The sequence below is a fragment of the Eleginops maclovinus genome, chromosome 24, assembly GCF_036324505.1.
Source record: "Eleginops maclovinus isolate JMC-PN-2008 ecotype Puerto Natales chromosome 24, JC_Emac_rtc_rv5, whole genome shotgun sequence".
Taxonomy (NCBI): Eukaryota; Metazoa; Chordata; class Actinopteri; order Perciformes; family Eleginopidae; genus Eleginops; species Eleginops maclovinus.
Window position 1 is genome coordinate 3,421,204 of NC_086372.1, and position 17,634 is coordinate 3,438,837.

General features: G+C 46.5%; 1 protein-coding gene across 3 annotated transcripts; it reads right to left on the reverse strand.

The window, feature by feature from the left end:
* Positions 1-1,388: 1,388 nt before the first annotated feature.
* On the reverse strand, positions 1,389-17,513 carry hecw2b (HECT, C2 and WW domain containing E3 ubiquitin protein ligase 2b). Of its 3 annotated transcripts, none has more exons than XM_063877814.1 (31): positions 17,044-17,513; positions 12,646-13,788; positions 11,753-11,860; positions 11,563-11,657; positions 10,910-10,985; positions 10,662-10,831; positions 10,333-10,475; positions 9,812-9,912; positions 8,925-9,664; positions 8,451-8,589; positions 8,177-8,338; positions 7,696-7,797; positions 7,139-7,289; positions 6,958-7,061; positions 6,728-6,852; positions 6,184-6,369; positions 5,817-5,951; positions 5,591-5,693; positions 5,416-5,512; positions 5,216-5,299; positions 5,014-5,123; positions 4,736-4,856; positions 4,550-4,663; positions 4,294-4,446; positions 4,121-4,219; positions 3,772-3,901; positions 3,530-3,676; positions 3,333-3,447; positions 3,027-3,112; positions 2,793-2,905; positions 1,389-2,602 (listed from the first exon to the last, which is right to left on the reverse strand). In XM_063877814.1, the coding sequence occupies exons 2-31, from the start codon at positions 13,043-13,045 to the stop codon at positions 2,491-2,493; spliced, it is 4,521 nt and encodes a 1,506-aa protein (XP_063733884.1). In that variant the 5' UTR covers positions 13,046-13,788; positions 17,044-17,513; the 3' UTR covers positions 1,389-2,490. The 3 variants fall into 3 exon arrangements, with proteins under 3 accessions (XP_063733884.1, XP_063733883.1, XP_063733885.1); XM_063877813.1 differs by having other exon boundaries at positions 5,799-5,951; XM_063877815.1 differs by lacking the exon at positions 7,696-7,797 and having other exon boundaries at positions 5,799-5,951.
* Between the last annotated feature and the right edge of the window lie 121 nt (positions 17,514-17,634).

The window sequence follows — 17,634 nt, forward strand, 5'->3', positions numbered from 1 at the left end:
GAGCTATGCAGTACGAGATACTCATGTGTTGTTTGGTAGATTTTGTCACACACAGAAAATGTGAAAACAGGAAAGAACAAGTGATAGCGCTGTGAACTGTTAAACCTTTAACCTCTCAATATGTTTCAGGATGAACAGGTTGCCCCCCCACAGAAGAAGCAGGCCACATCTGCTGGATCAGGTACCAGGCTGCTAGCTCAGGTATTTAAAGTTATTGAGTCAACGAAACATCAATCTCCTATTGCCTCACCTCTCGCACTATTACTCTGATCCTTCTGTTATATTAATTATTGGCCAAAGTCCATTTTATTGGTTGAATAATGCAGAAAAACAACAAAAGGGCACTGGCAGCTTGGTATGTAACATGTGTTCTGCAGAAGGCTTGATGCAAAGCAAGACATAATGCAGTGCTGACTCATTGAGTAGCTACAGTAACATGGGCTGTTGTTTGAAGGCTCTGTTCTTCCTTAAAGGATGCCGATGCTATTCTCAGAGACACTGTTCAGGCAGCAGAGTCTTTGACATGGGTGAAGAGGAGCGCATCATTGCTCTCCAGCAGCTGCAGTCCTCACACTTGTGGGTGGGGCTCTCTGCACTCCTGAGGGGAGACCATAAGAACAAGACACCATGAATTTAAGGCTCAACAACAAAGCCTTGATGACTGAGTCGGCCTAGTGTAGTACCTCACGTTTTTCAGAAACTCATACCATCCTGGGGGGTTCGTGGACCAGGGTCTCATTATTGTGTGTGGTGGGTTTACAGAGGGGACTGCATACCAAAGTTGGGCTATCCACTGCAAATAAAACACATAGAACTGTTAGAAAATTGCTTCTCTAAAGTAAAAGCCATTTTACTTCACCCTAAATTTGAATACACTGCACATATTAAGTGTGCTATACATTTATTCTTCTTGCATTTAAAGAACGGTTTTGACGTCAACACATCTGGATTCCGTGGCAAAAAGAGTCATAATCTAGGACGTGGAAAATATATCTTTACATATTTTTTGCAATAAAATGTTCACTTGTGCAAAACCACACAGAGCAAGTTCAAATCAGTGACTCTACACTGAGATGGGAAACTGCTTTCATATTCATATCTCATAATTCAGCTGATTTCTGCAGAGTAGTAGTGAAACTGATTCGTATAAACAGACTTTATACTTCAGCAGCTTCACGATGAACTCAAAGTCATACTTAACAAGCAGCTGTGTGTCTAACAGCTTCTGGAATTAAATAGCTGCCTTTTCCGAGTCATGCTAGAACAGGAACGAGATCACATTTAGAAATTACACTTTAAAAATACCTTTGTTTCATGTCCTAATTTAAAAAGACTTATTGTTCTGTTTAATAATGGAGACATTAAAGAAGGAGAGCCCAAAGCTTGCATAGAGTGAGGACATTTTATTTGAGCAGGAGGATAGTGCTGACAAACATTCATATTAAAGTGAGGAGGCTGTACAGAAAGAGGGGATGTGAGGCAGAGCTCAACACTTTGGTACATTCTGGTGAGACAAACTTAGGGAGGGAAAAATAGAATCATTTCCATAATGGGATGGATATAATATTAGTTTGTACATTCTCTAAAAGTGTGAACAAAAAGGTCCAAAGCTTGATCGTAGCTCCTTTTTCAAATATCAGGGTCATTTTCTATGAAACATTTACATTTTTAAAATCACATGACGTAATTGTTTTTGACACCTGCAACCAGAGGAAATATGTGGATCTTTAAGCATGGGGAGAATAAAAATGAAATAATGCAATTATGAACTGCAGGGAAGTCCCAGTGGTCTTCAGACTAACTTAAAAAATGCTTGTTTGGTACAGATCCTCTTTAAAAGTCACACCATGATCATTCTAATGTATCTTTCAATTATATATCAAATCAAAGTAAAAGGATATGCTTACCTACTAGGTAATTTAAAATATTGCAAATAACTTTTGTCCAAATGCAACCCTCTTTTTGAATCTGGTCCAAAATCATCACAAACAACACTACCTCATGAATTACATTCAAATCACATCACATTAGAAAATCCAATTTCCAACTGTAGATGAAAAAACTGTAACTATGCCATACCTGCACTGGAAAAATCAGCAGTACAAGTTCTCAGGGAAATGTCAAAGATTACCAAAAGCCATATCAGAAATGGGAGTGCAGGCCACAGGCAGTGTTACCCTCTGGTGTCGGTCCACAGAGAGCACCAGAGGCTGCAGGTTTAGCAGTGAAGGCAGTGTTCGCTTCTTCTTATAGTGATAAAAACAAACATCCCAGGTTCCGGTTGGTAAAACCCTGGCAGTAAAGGTCCTGGTCCCAAAGGCAGTGATTCTTCATTCCTCACATCACACAGGTGTGTTACTAAGTTAAATACGTGCAACAAAACGGTCATTCGAGTGAGGCTTCGTGGTTTGTCAAATCTAACACTTTAATTCAGTCTACTTCTCCTCTCTCCCAGCAGTCGTCATTGGGAGGGGGGGTCACAGCAGGGTCTCATTCCAGTCCGAAGGTGCTGGTCTCCTCCACGGCCGTCAGCATCTTCTCGTACAGCATGGAGAAGGAAGGGTAGGGGGGCAGGTCGAGGCGGTTGAAGCAGGTGTGAGCTCTGCAGAGAGGGCGTAGCACAGTCAATCAAAGGGTTACTCTATTATTCTGTATGGTCTATAGAATATTTGAGCCACTGCAAAGCTCATGTTAAGTGGCTTTTAACCTTCTGAAGACACCTCAATCTAACTGTTTTTATATTGCCCAACATCAGAATGTACACATTTGTCTCCGGACCGGGCTTCCTTTACCTCGGCAGTGCGCTGACCTTCCCCCACTTCTCCACACAGAACCTGCGGGGCCCGTTGCTGCCCCGCAGGGCAGCGAAGCCCTCGTATGGAATACTGGACGTCCCCGTCACAAACTGAAACGGGGTAAGCAGGGAGACGAACGGGACCACAGACAGAGAAGAATAAGATGGTGGTTGAACTGTTGTGCTTTATCTCAGAAGAAATAAACACACACACACACACACGCACGCCTACCTGCAGCAGCCGTAGTCTCTGTTCATTATTGAACCTCTCCACCGCTGCCCAGAACCACCGGATCACAATATGGTTGTCATGGTATCCTAGACATAAAACATCAAATCATCAAGAAGCCTGTGATAGGAATCCCTCACATTTATTTTATAGATGTGCACTAAAGTATAAAGTTTTGGGCAAAAGAACAAAGTATTACATCGATACGAGTCAACAGATCACCATTACAGATTTCCTTCTTCCAACTTATTGTTGCAGTACAGGAAATAAAATAGCACTTAAAGAATTCAGTCGGTTTTCCTTCCACACCTCCTCTGTACTCTGTGTTGTTCCTCCAGTCGGATAAATCGATCTCCGCTGTGCCGGCGATCACCAGCTCCAGCTCCCTGGCATCAAACACTGACACCAGCCTGGAGTCCACCACCTGGAGAACACACAGCACACACTGAGGATCCCATTTCCTACACTGGTACATTTTGATATATGCCATATTTTGTAAATCATACCTCGTAGAAGCCTCTGACCAGGCTGTCTGTCTGCTGCACCACCCCCCTCTCTATCCTCCACTTCACCATCCGCTCGATGTATTCCTTTTTGTTCTTCTCTGACACTGGGATGTCTGCTCCACCGGGCCTCAGCTCCCTCTCTGTGATCTGCACACACGTAGGGAATCAACCAAACTAGATCCATACTTTCTCAGTTCTCACCAGCAATAATGGCCTTCACACACACACACACACACACACACCTGTCCGAAGACCTCTTCATTGACAGTGAAGGTGAGGTCCAGCATGTCCTCGATGTCGTTGTCCTTCATCCACTGCAGGGACTGATGGAACTCTTCGTCCAGGTACTCCAGGTCACTCAGCTCACAGGGGCTGCGGGGGGACAGGGGAGTGAGTGTGTAAACTTGTGTGTGTGTGCCCACGAAGAGCAGCAAAACTGTGGAAGAGTACTCCAATATCCAAGTTTTAAAAAAATGGAAGATATACTTGTTGTTCATCCCAAGATAGAATAAGATACAAATATAATATTGAGAAAAAAGTTAGTTGAATAAATGTGTATTTGTGTACACACACACACACACACACACGTACATGCGCAGTAGGCCTTTATAGAAGGGTCTGGTGAAGAAGGCATCCAGCAGGTACTGATGGATCAGAGCCAAGCCGAGAATACGACCACTGAACCGGAACCTGTAACACACACACACACATTAGATTCTCTGCGCTTCATCGTCTCTTAAATAAACCTGACACTAAAAGCTCACCATTCGTGGTGATTGTCTACGAAGGCGGACATGGGGCTGATCTGCACGGTGTATGTGTCATTGGCCGAGTACTCAAACAGACCATAATAAGGGTTGAACAGCTCCCTGGAAACCAGGAAGAAGAACTCTCTGGAAGGCCCGCTGTAGTCCAACCTGCAATACCCAGATTGAGAGACCAATAGTTACTGCATTGCTGTTCATATGACTATCGGAGTTGTGATGATAACTAAAAGTTCTTTCCCTCCCACCGACTCACCCCTCCTCCCCCACAAAGCTGACGTAGAGCTTGCTGCGCTGCAGGTCTTTCCGAGAGTAGCACATGATCTGATTGAAGGCATCTTCCAGCAGGTGGTCCCGACGGATGATCAACCTGAGACGCAGACAGAAGGCAGGTGAGCGGACAGACACAGAGACGTCCCCCTGCAGATGTGGAATCACTTACTTGAGCTTCCCTGGTCCCTGACCGTAGCCTTTCGTTTCCAGTTTCCTGTAGAAGTTGCGCAGCTTGGCCTCAAAGTCTCTCTTGTACGGTGCTGGGGCCCTGGCATTGGCTCTCTGAGTGCCTGCAGGCAGAGAGAGAGAGGGGGGGGGGGGGGAACATGTACCAGCGTCTTTCTTGAAGTTGAAAATATTTCTTGGTCTGAGAGTCCCCACTGTAGCTGCTAACAGCTGCAAGGTGTTGGCCTTAATGCCATAAGAGGCCATGTCTGTGTCTCTTACCAGGCGAGTTCTGTGGGGAGGAGACAGGGGACCCTCGGGGGGACTGGCAGTAGCTGGGGTGCAGTAAGGCGTGAGGCGGGACATAGCACATCACTTCATCTTCAAACAGACTGCAGAGGAGAGAGAACGCAATAGCAAGTTGGAAAGGAAGGAAGTGAAGGAGTGATACACACAATACAATTACAAGTGAACGCAGGGTTACCTCAACAGCATGACAAGGTCAGCGTCTCCTGACAGCCGGGCCAATCCTGAGCCTCCGTCAGTGCGGATCAGCTGCACCTTCTCCCTGTAGTCATAGCAACATCACAATGAAACAGATGCTGCTGACTGTGATTTAAAATACAGGACTTGTAACAGGTACTTTACCTGTGTGTGTGTGTGTGTGTGTGTGTGTGTTTGTACCTGAGTGAATGGTTCCGGTTGAAGTCTGGTTGTCTCTCCTGTAGAATCTCGAAGATGTTTGGTTGTCGTAGAAACGCCACAATCTTGTCGTTGTAAGCTGGAAGAAAAGACATTACTGTCGGCCATAGCTGAAACACCTCTGACAAACAGACAGGATGTGTGTGTTGGTACTGACCCACTGGCACCACGTCCTGACTCTGCCCCCTGCTGGTGGAGCTAAAGGTGCTTGAAGGCCGCGGCAGGACCGGGGGGGCGGCGTGACGAGGGTCCTCACCAGCCTTCAGAGACAATCATCATTTTATTGCCCTGCACATTAACAACACCTGTGTACTTTGAGTTTTGGGGGATGACACACAGCTGCTTCAGGTATGAAGCTGGCGTACCAGTCGCCGGGGGCTGACCTCTCCAGCGCTGTGGCTGCGTTGGCGGGTCAGGTGTTGGCGATGAGCCAGGACGCTGGGGGGCCGGGTGCTCTGCAGAGGCAGCCGGGGGTCGATGAAGCTGGTGGCGCGGCAGTTATGATCCACAAAGAAAGGCTGCGTGTAAACACAAAACAAGGGAGGTCAAGTAGTGCTGCACATTTCTAGCAATAATAGATACTATCCATTTATTAAATGTTGTTTCTCCTACTCTTTTGTCCCCCCAGACATCAACAAGACATTATATTACTATATAACCTCTTGAACTGGATTTAAAAACACTCCATCCAAACCCCAGTTAGGAGTTATGCCCCTTTCAAACACGGATTGATGTGGGTGCGGCCCCCACCTTGCCGGTGTGGTCGTGCTTCATCTCCCAGCCTCGGGGCAGCTCCAGCTGTTTGTTGGCCATCATGTTGAGGAAGGCCACCAGGTCTCTGTTGTGCTGGTAGCGCTCAAAGTGGTGAGCATCCCGACGCACCTTACTGATCATGTGCTTCAGACACGTGTTGGTGGTGAACATACGGTAGGCACTCTGAGCAAGTAAGGGAGGGAGGCAGGAGGAAAGAGGAAGGAGAGAGGAAACACATCCACCAGAGAAACGTGTAGTTAAGTGAAGTGGTACCACTGGGATAATATATAAGCTATATCAATTCACCAATTTGAGCTCTAGTGTAACGAGCAAAAGCAACATCTTGGTGCGGGGCTGAATTTCTATTAGTTTGTAAACAGCCAGCCAACCCTTTCCAGAAATGAATGTATTTTTGGCAAATCCAGCTCCTCCTTATTTACCCACGCTAGCGGCAAAGTGAGCCTATCATATGGAGGTATGGGCAAAGAGAGATTGATCAGTGCAAAGAATAAAGCAACAGAAGAAGAAAAAGAGTCCGTACAGGGTTGGAATGCAGCGTAGTGAAGAAGTCGGGGCTGGTGAGGAACTTGGCGCTGGGGGACTGAAGCAGCAGGCTGAGGCGGGACCGGGAGCTGGACTGAGCCACACTGCTGTCTCTGCGGAGTTCTGACACACACACACACACACACACACACACACACACACACACACCATATCAGTACTAATCATGCTTCACACATGGACCAGAATGCAGTGCATCGACAGGATTACCTGGGACGGAGGGGTGCATGTCAGTCTCATCTGTAAGCAGTTCATTGGCTGGTGGCTCCTCTGGTCTGCTGTCATTGGTTATCGTCCGGCGTATACTCTGATACCTGCGGAGGGTTCTGTTAAAGGCAGTACAATCCACCGCTGCCTGTATTACAGTGTGTGTGTGTGTGTGTGTGCTGACCTGCGGTTGAGCTGCTCCATCTGCTGTATGGAGTTGGACCTCTGGAGGGTCTGTGGGGGGGGCGGAGCGGTGGGACGCTGCCATGTGGTGGTTCTGTTCACGTGGTCCACGTAGAAGATCCGACCATGGCTGTCGATACGAGCCTCCCAGTCTGGCACGCACACACACACACACACACACACACACACACACACACACACACACACACACACACACACACACACACACACACACACACACACACACACACACACACACACACACACACACACACACACACACACACACACACAGACACACACACACACACACACACACAGAAGTGAGAGTAGGTTCTGCAGAGTGGCTTTTGTGCAAAAGATAATAAAGCCTTTCATTCTTCCAGTCTTTCTCTCTGAAAGTCATCAAATACACCATAATGTGTTTTTACTGAGGATGTGGAGGTGAATTTCTAACTTGTGTAATGCTTTAGTGTAATTAAAAGTGATGCAGCGGATGCACGACATTTGTAAACGTGTATTTATCCATCTGTTGACAAAACACACACACACACTCACTAGGTGGTAGTGGCTCATCTACTCTCTGGTACCGACTGATGTCATGGCGCACAGATGGCAGAGAGCGAACAGAAGGGTGGCCATTGACCTGAGCTGTGGCACCTAAACACACACACACACACACACACACACACACACACACACACACACACACACACACACACACACACACACACACACACACACACACACACACACACACACACACACACACACACACACACACACACACACACACACACACACACACACACACAGAAGTGACATTATGAAAAGTCGCTGAGCTGAGGTCCACACTTGGTTGGGGATGTTCCTTTTATTACAAATTTCGGAACAGCAAATCATTCATCTTGTCATGGGGTCGTTCCGTAAAATGCTACCAATCTGTGTGTGGAGAATCTTAAGTGTTGCTATAGAAACTGTTGTGTATAAAATGACTGTAATTGAGCAAAAAAAGCTCCATGTCTGTCATGCATCTCACCTGTCTCCCCCTCCACTCCCACTGTCCCGTTGTGACCCTCTCTGGCACTGCACACTTCCTGGTTTAGGACCGGGCCTCCACAGGCCTGCAGAGACTGCCTCCTCGTCCACACCTCCTCCTCCTCCTGCTGCTCCCGGCTGCTCCTGCTACTGGCCCTGGCTCCTGTTAATAACACAGGATGTAATGTGGGAGATTTAATGTCATTTAAACCTTTGACTTATTTTACATGATATATTCTGTTGTAATAATTGTATTTTAAACAACCAGCTATCACCTTCTGAAGTGCCTCCTTCCTGGTCAGCTGTGGAGCGGTTCGCAGGAGCAGCTGCTGCAGCCGGTGCGTTGGCCTCGCTGCTTGATGACTCCCCTTCCTCCTCCGCCTTTGGAGCCACTTCTTTCCTCGTTTCCACCTCCTGAGGACAAGAGAGAACAAGATGGGACCCAGGTACCCCTCATTTAACACGTGCCAGTTTGCTATCCTGTCTCAAAAATGGTGGATCAAGCTCTCAATTGATATCAGGACAGCCGATAGCATACGCATGTTCTTCTGCAGGCAGAAAATCCACCTCTTTCTGCTGCACCTGCCTTTCAAATCTAACACAAAAAGTGTTCAGTCCCTAAAAAAGTGTGGTTTATTCGAAGCATTAAATGTGTGCTCGGTGCCACTTTAAATAAAAGCTACATTTGATGTAATGAACTGATGTTGGAGCTTTTAACTGACATCCATGTATGTTAGTCAGCTGCTCACCTGAATGGGTGAAAGTGGACCAAGTGAAGGGGTGCAGGGTAGATCAGCCATCCTGCTGCTCTGCTCCTGACAGGTACACTCCCCCAGAGCCCCCACCGGCCCCGCTGCTGCCTCCGCCCCTGCTGCCTGGGATGAGCTGGGAGCTGAGGGACTGTCTGCAGCTGACGGTCCAGCAGCTGTGGATGCTCCGGCCTGAGTCTGGACGGCCCCCTCTGCTACAGCAGTGAGCGTCTCTGCGTTTGGACTCTCCTGAGACTCAGGCGATCTCTTCGAGGAGTCGGTGCTCTGTTGTGTCCTAGCCTCCTGCTCCCTTTGCTGCCCCGTCTCCTCATCCTCGTCTGAGTCTATGTGCAGCATGGTGTTGAGCCGCGTGTCCGTGGGAAAGCTGGAGCGCAGTTTTGGCGAAGGACCCGCTGGAGGCCGCTCCCCTGGACTCCTGGGAGCCTCGATGGTGTCCAGGTAGTCGTTGAGCGACACCTGCCGGTGGGTGTGGCCTCCCACTGCCAGGGCGAGCAGATCCTCCTCTCCCATCTGCCCCGGATCCCGCCACACGCTGTCATCGCCATAGCAAGAAGCACCATTGACTAACAGGGGGCCCTCGTCGGGGCCGGTGGGAGACGGTCTGTATGTGCCGCGTGAGGAGGAGGACAGGTGGGGGAAGTCTTCGTCGTCTGATGGACTCCCAGGGTCATCGTTAACTGCGCCGCCTAGGAGGGTCCCAACTACGTCAGGAGAGGCTTCTGAGAGAGGGGGAGGCGGACGAAAGAAGATTCAGATATCGACATACGTCATTTGGATGTGTATTAACATAATTATACCATTTATTTTCATTAAAGGACGTGACTGATACATTTCCACCAAACAGTTTAATGTGCACACACACACACCTTCATGTCCAATAGAGGTGATGTCCACTCTGAACACGAGCTGCCCGCTCACATGGTCCGTAGGGAGACGCCGACACAGGCTGTAGCTGACTGACTGATCACTACACACACACACACACACACACACACACACAATTTCATTACTATAGATACATATTCAGAAAGTGCACAGAAACAAATTCATGCATACAAACTATTTTTGCGCACTGACTACATACACCTATTATTTCTGACATGACATGTATCAAAATGATTAAAGGGCCTACATACTATCCCTGTACACACACCATACATCACGATTCACATGATGTCCTCGTGGATCAATATCAGATCAATGTCTGAACAATGAGCTGATTAGGACCCATCGATCAGTATTGACTCAAGTTTGTACAGTCACTGGTAAAGTGCTGAAGGTCACGTTACTGTTACTGCTTTCTGTCTGAGTGCACATTACAAAAGCAAGAGGTGCTGTTTTGTTTCCTACTCTATGAATATGGCTGTGTGTGTGCGTGTACACTTACTCCAATGCAGGCCCCTCCAGAAGTCTCTGCACAGGGAGGATCAGCTGACCCAGAAAGCGTTTGATGATTGGTCGGCTCTTGGCAAACTTATCCTTCACCTCGATCTCCAACACGTCCGTCATCAGCGCCACGAAGGTGTACTTCTACAGAGATACATTGGATTCAAATGTAATTAATCAGCTTTTTTTGGGTTAGTTTCGCCTCTGCTTTTGTCCCTTAACTCCTGAAATTGTGGAAGTATTCCCCAAATAACACGCTTGGAATATTTGCAGCTCTAAGGACACCACATTGTGCCTTGGATTTCTGTAGGTGTGTGTGTTTGCGCTGACCTCTCCGTGCCACTCGGGGTTGGTGGTGTTGGCGATGATGGAGGAGCGTCTCTCCTGGCCGTGGTGGGTGAACTTGGGGAGGCCGCTCCTCTTCCCAGGCTGGATGGACATCTTCAGGTAGGGGTCGGGGTTGAAGAACATGCCCTTCTTCAGACCCACCGCCCGGATGTCTGTATTGGAAGGCTCACGTTAATAAGCATGGACGTTCATTTAACTACACCACAATTGAACAGAATCACTCCTGGCACCTGATAGGGTGAAGCTGACTAGTTTCCGACAGTGCTCAGCGCCTGATTGGTCCTCCACTTGGCCTTCACTTCCAGCCTGATGAGTAAAAAACCAATAGGAAAGCAGTATGAGTGGATGACTTATTCAAGTGATGTTTAAGGGAGAGAAATACATGAGAGTTTGATGAAAAGCTAAAAGAAGGAACATCAAAGAAGGGAAAAATAACGGAGAGTTCAACAGCTTTGAACTTTACTGACTCAACTGGAGCAAGCGTCATTTCATCTCAGTTTCTTCTGCCTCCCTGAATTCTCTGTTCTTGCCCAAAATGTTAAACACTTCAATCTAGGGGTTAAGGGGCTGCAGTGAAGAGGATTTTCTTTGTAGAACCCATGAACTGAACCCTAATATTAGCCTTCATTTAAAGAAATGTTATTATAGCAGGCAGTGGAAAATGCCTCCCCTTTTATGCACAGGCCTAAAGTATATGGAGCAAGAGTCCACAGTAATTCCATTCGTTCTTTAAGGCTGTTCTTGTTTTGAAATGTGCTCACTGATCATCTGTAATCTGATTAGGCGGCAGGATTAAACATGTGAGAGAAATTCCAATGCACAGAAAAACTAGGGAGAAAAGTTGTGAAGAAAGAAACGAGGAGTGACTGAGGGGGTAACGTACTGGCACTCCAGGGTTCTTGACGGTGATGCAAGGTGTTGTTGCTCTTAACGCTCCACTTACACCATGATAGTACTTGAAGCAGATCTTAGTCTCCGCTGTGGGGCGAGAACACATAAAGAAAAGGACTCTTCAGTGGGTGGAATGCCTCTTTAGAAACACATAACTGTAACTTCGAATAGACACCACTCACGCTCCGTGAAGTTGGGTTCCGTCTCCAGTCTCCACACGATCTGTCCTCGCTGGGTTCCATTCACGCCGCGATTCTTGGAGTCCCACACATTGGCCACACACGTCTCATCTGTGAAACACACACACGTTAACTTTCACAAGAGGAAGTAATGCTCGACTTGACCTGTGAGGCAAAAATCGATCTGGATCAGAGTTAAAAGTATCATAAAATGGAAATACTGATGGAAAACTACCTCAAAATTGTACTTAAATACAGTAAATGTACTCTACTAGACTCCACCTCAGGCTACAGCTCACTAATGCTGCCACAGAATGTCTTTCCTGTATTTCTTTCATCTGTGTGTGTATTTTAAATGAGGTAAGGAAGCACGTTGGTGTTAGTTATTCCAGAGGCAGACCCTGCACTCGGGTCATAAAGCACATCCCTGTCTGTGCCTGTTGAGCCATCAAACATTTATGTGTGCGTCCCGTGACAAATGGCCCGTGTCCTAAGGGATCAATGCTGATGTCTGTCAGCCTCACACACCCTCTGTCACACCAGGTCACTGTCAATAAATCCTAAGCCTTTTGTATGTGACGGTGGATAAGCATTCCTCACACACACAAACACACACCTGTTTGACCTGATAACCCTGCAATCATCCAGACCTTACAGTCAGAGATCACACACACACACACACACACACCGGGCTGGAAACAGAGCTCGCCCCTAGGGAGAAGCACCCCCAGAAATCCTCCTGCATGGGTCAATAGCATCTGCAGAGAGATAAATCACCTTTCACCACCTCTCTCTGCCTCCAGTAGAGGATTTTCCACTCTCTCTCTCTCTCTCACACACACACACACACGGTTTTGAGATGACATAAGCTCTTCCAGCTTATCGGAGTTTCTCACCGATGTGGTACAGGCCGATCCAGTCGGTGGCGTCCACTTCCTCCTTGATGTCCCAGGAGATCACCAGGTGGGTGTGGCCTAGAGTCAGCTGGTATGTCGACGCCGTGAGCGATGAGCGACTGTCTGATGTCACCAGGTCTGTGTCGCTATTGGCCCGCTGGAGCCCCACCACCGCCGTTTCTGATTGGCTCCCTGGGGAAATATCCGAGGGGGAGGAGGACGCCGGTTCTTCGACTGCACCCTGCGAAGACAGACCACGGAGGTTGTCTGGACCGATGGTGTACGGTCGGGTGTGTGGGGTACGCCGACGCACCGCCAGCAGGTGGTCCCGGGCGCTGTTGTTGCCAGGCGATGAAGGAGGGGGCGAGTGAGAGGAGGAGGCAGTGGTAGCCATCGCCATGGTTCCCTCAGAAGAGTGGGTGGAGAAGGGAGGAGAGGACTGGTGGTGGTGGTGATGGTGGTGGGGCTGAGGGTGAGGATGGCGGTGGTGGTGATGATGATGGTGGTGGCGGGGGGAGGAAGGGGCGGAGGAATGAGAGGGTGAGGGGGAGGATGACCGGGGGCAGGGGCGGAGGACGGCGGTTGCTAGAGAGGGCCGAATGGTGGAGGTCAGGTGGGCTAGCCAATAAAAAGAAAACCGGAAGTCAGGGAGGAAGAGAGACAGGAAGTAGACACTTCAGCTTAAAAGTGCACCACTAGTCCAAGCTGAAGACGCTGGAGAAGAAGGGACAAAAAGATGGAGGGATGGAGGTACCGAAGAGCGATCACAAGAGCAGTTTGCTGTCCAAAGCAACTTCAAAAAGAGGGTTCTGGGCTCCTTGATGTACATTTCATTGGCCCTGCTGGCACTCCGTTGGGCAAGGCACTTCAGAGTTCCTCATTCAAGCTCTCATGAAGCAATATGAACCATAGTCTGTCTTCTCTCTTTGATCAGTCATGAATATCACGTGTCCACCGTGAAGTCCTAACACCCGAGGACACCTGTCCAATGTCCTGCTCGAGGGCAATATAGTTCTTTGTAAATAATCTGGCTACCCATGATGAAGGACAGTGGTGGAAGAGGGACAATATGGATGTATTGCGATCCAGGGAATCCTTCTGCTGGTCTGTCCCCAGGGAGGAAAGGGGTGAAGGGAAGAAGACCTATACAGAGAGAGAGGAAGACAGAGTTAGAAAGGTGGTAGGAAAGAGGGGGACAGCAGCTACAACACTAATAGGTTAGTTCCACTTCCTGGTTCACATAAATCCATATCCGCTCAACCCTTCAAAAACGTAACCCACACACACACACACTTTGGTTGCCATAGTGAAGGTGTTTACACCAAATCAGTGGTGTCATCCTATGCTATCCTCCTTTGCATTTTTTGCCATGATAAGACTGGATGAATGGAGGTGCACCCTCCCCCGATGCTTATCAATTAAGGAACTGCAGAGAGAGAGAGAGAGGATGTATGGGAGGTAAAGTCAATTAACCATTGAAGAAGAGGAGATGATACTGGGTATATTATGGAATATTTGAAATGCCTGAATGTTGGCCACTTGGGGGCAGAGCAGCACATCAAGAAAATAACTCAGAGGTAAATATTGTACTTTGACTGCAATTGACCACTTTTTATAAATAACGTGTTCATATTATATACATTTTCTACGAATGGTCAGTAGTAGACAACATAAATTACTCAAATACAACTCTTATATTTTGTGATAAATAAACCTTTATAAAAGAGATATTCTCTTAGTTGTAGTAATTACTTTTTTTCTCATAAATATTTTAACTTGTTATTAATTTTTAAAAAATCCAACCAATTATTTTTAATCCATGGCCAAAAGAGTACAACTTTTTGTTGACTTCAAAAATTAAATAGGTTATGTAATACCCACAAATGATGTTTTGTTTGTCCATGTGGGCCACCTGAATGATTACACTGTACTGTGTGAGGTAGGTTTAGCGCAACCGTTCGCTAAGCAGTAGCTCCAAGTCTGCAGGTTATTTATAAGTGGTGAGACTTTGAGCCTAAATATACACACAAGCCAGTGAAAAAAAAGATCCAGGCACTGACATCAATACACCAACCAGTGGTAAACACACAGGCAGGCACAACACTCCTACTCTGTTACGATTAAGGAATGATGGGTAGAAGAGCATGCACATTCAATAGTGTTTCCTATAAAAACGTTATGTTTGTAAGCTGGACCGGAGGAGCATTTCATCCTCTAACTCTCCACCAAAATTGAAATACTGCTGATATTCTTCTTTGTGAGGCAGAGCTTGGGTTACGTGTACAGAAAGTGCTACATTACTGAATTATGCAAGTGCTTAAAAGCAGCATTCGGGAAAGCTTGAAATGTAAAGAAGATCAGCCTAATTAAATCACAAAGAGGAGCTACAGCTGAGGCTGTCCCAAAAGACATGCCGAAAATGTGTCCTATTTTCCCAAAGAATGTTGTGTAATGAGGTTGTGCTGGACTTCTCTGTCTGAAGGGAGAACATAAACACACACCGCCCCTTTAACTGCTAGCGTACAGGATTTCTGGTTGGGTGTTGTTTAATATGGAAGAGGAATTAAAGGTCTATTAAGTTAAATTTAGATCTGGAGGTGGTGCGTACAAGTGCACACACACACACAGGCCTGAAATAGCTGTAGCGTGATTGGAGAACAATGAGGCGGTCCCGTCAAGAGGCGACAGCTTCCTGTCCCCAAACACAACCATCACATTCCTATGTGCCAGTGTGTGTGTGTGTGTGTGTGAGAGAGAATTTGGTTTGGTTTGGTTCAGTGCATTCTTTCACTTCTAACTTGTGCAGATCCAGATGCCAAAAACATTTTGACAAGACATCACAGTGCTCCACCAACTAAGACGCTTCATTCTCACCAAAAAATAATAGTACGGGTTTAAAACAACTAGATTTTATTTGAATAAAGACGACTGGGTTGCATTACGGTTGTGTTTTTGTGGCTTCACCCATACGTCATGATATCTCAGCCTCTTAAGCAGTAATTTCCTGTGAACAGAACATGCCTGCCATCAAAATCTAGAGGAAAGTGGAAAAATCAGGGTCTTTTTCAGGGATGGGACAGGATTTATCTTTTGTTGCCACACTTTGAAATACTGTGGTCGCTTTTAAATCATGTGCCTAATAGAACAATAAAGTGCATATGTGGATTTGTTAGTTAACGCAACATGGCAGCAGTTAGATCCAAGAGAACAGGAAAGGTCTTTTCAGTTGGTTTAATACGAAAAAAAGCATGTGGCAGGATGCATCGATAACTGAAGTGTCACATAACAGGTCAATAGGCGTAGTAGTCTAAAATAGTCCCAAGCACTTGAGAGTCTCCCTTGTATTTGAATGCAACGCTGAGCTGCAGCAGAGGGTTGGTGGAGTACATACATGCTGCTTCAACTTCTACTAAAGTGTCACTGAGCAGTACTTGACTTTGTAATTGAGAATTATTAGCATTAAAATGTACTTATTGTAACAAAAGTGCACTTTTCTTGCCTAATAGCCCATATAAATGCGATTGACTGGATTGACTATTCATGTATTAATGTGATCATAAATGTGGAGCTAATTTAAAAAAGATGTACTGCTGCTGGAAACCTTAACATTAAATAATATATCATGGTTCCTGTATTAGTTTATTTTGTATTGGCTTCAAATTTAAATCTGTAAAGCAACTCAAATGAATGTAGGGGAGTAACAAAATATAATGGTTGCTTACAAATGTGCTGGAGAAGAAGTATAAAGTAGAATAACATGGGAAAACTCAAAGTACTTAAGTACAGTACTTGAGTATCACATTACACACTGCTCTACAGTTAGATTAAGGCTATTCCTCCTGCACGAATCTGCTAAAGGAAGCCACATCCTCATTGTGAGCCACATATCTCAGAACAATAACGAGCTGTCAATCATTTTCCTGACATATTTAACCCCAGACTACACTAACACTAACAGAGGTATAAGGAGAGGAGCTGTTATTCTGAGGTGGATTTACATTGTGGTTACTGCTCTGCTCTGATTTACCAACATTATTTAACAGTGTGTAGGCTATATAAGCACTGTTGACTTGCTTTTGCTTAATGCATAAAGCCTCTTTTTACATGACCGCACGATGATGCTGAAGATTAATGTAGGCTTTGTTGTTGTTTTTATCAGGCCTGTATGTGTCACTTATGCAGTCATCATAGCACAATAAAGTATGACTTCATGTGCTAACAAGCAGCCATACACACAGCAGTAAACACAGAAGAGATGCGATCATCAAATTCATTTGCGTTCAGGAAAAGGGTCGTTAAAGGAAACATATGAGGCTGCCAGTTATTGCAACCCCCTGATGTACAATCAACTAAGTATCTGTCCATTATTAAAACACACATCTGAGAGGCGTCACTTACCTTATCTACACAGAGTTAATCGTCGACTACGACCACACCTGCATGCAAGCCCCGCAGAATGATTATGAGCGAAGGACCTCCATACGGCCCGGGCACCACCGACACTTCATCGGCTTCCAAGCTGGATCCGGAGCTCCAGAGGCCGGGAGCAGAAACGCTGCCCCCTCGGTAGCCAGTCTGGTCAAACAAGCCAAACAAAACAATTGAATTCCGTTTTTAAAATCATAGCTGCGATCTCATTCTGTCCACAATCTCCGACATGACGCCAGGCTGCAAAGAAGGACGCATTCATCTCTTATTTATTCGGCTGGACCCCTCCACATCCGCCTCTCCGTTTCCGCCGCTTCACCCACTCTGCTCCTGGGCTGCTGACGCCCTGCCATGCCGGAGGAAATAAAACCAGCCGCCTTCTGATAATCACAATATGAAACAGCTAAACGCGCTGTTAAGGAACTTTGTTTTGGCAGTACTGATCGAGCTCAGCATCCAAATAACTGCTTTAACACCTCCCACCACCACCCATTTGTAGTTTCCCAAAGTAAGGGTGGCTGGCCTTAAAGGGGTAGCCAGACATGGGCCACAATAAACAAG

Excerpts from the sequence above, each read along its gene's own strand:
- hecw2b (XM_063877813.1), bottom strand. The coding sequence starts at position 13,045 with ATGGCGATGGCTACCACTGCCTCCTCCTCTCACTCGCCCCCTCCTTCA. Across the intron at positions 11,861-12,645 it reads GATCGGCCTGTACCACATCG|ATGAGACGTGTGTGGCCAAT; the intron begins GTGAGAAACTCC and ends TGTGTTTCACAG. Across the intron at positions 4,664-4,735 it reads CAGGGACCAGGGAAGCTCAA|GTTGATCATCCGTCGGGACC; the intron begins GTAAGTGATTCC and ends TCTGCGTCTCAG.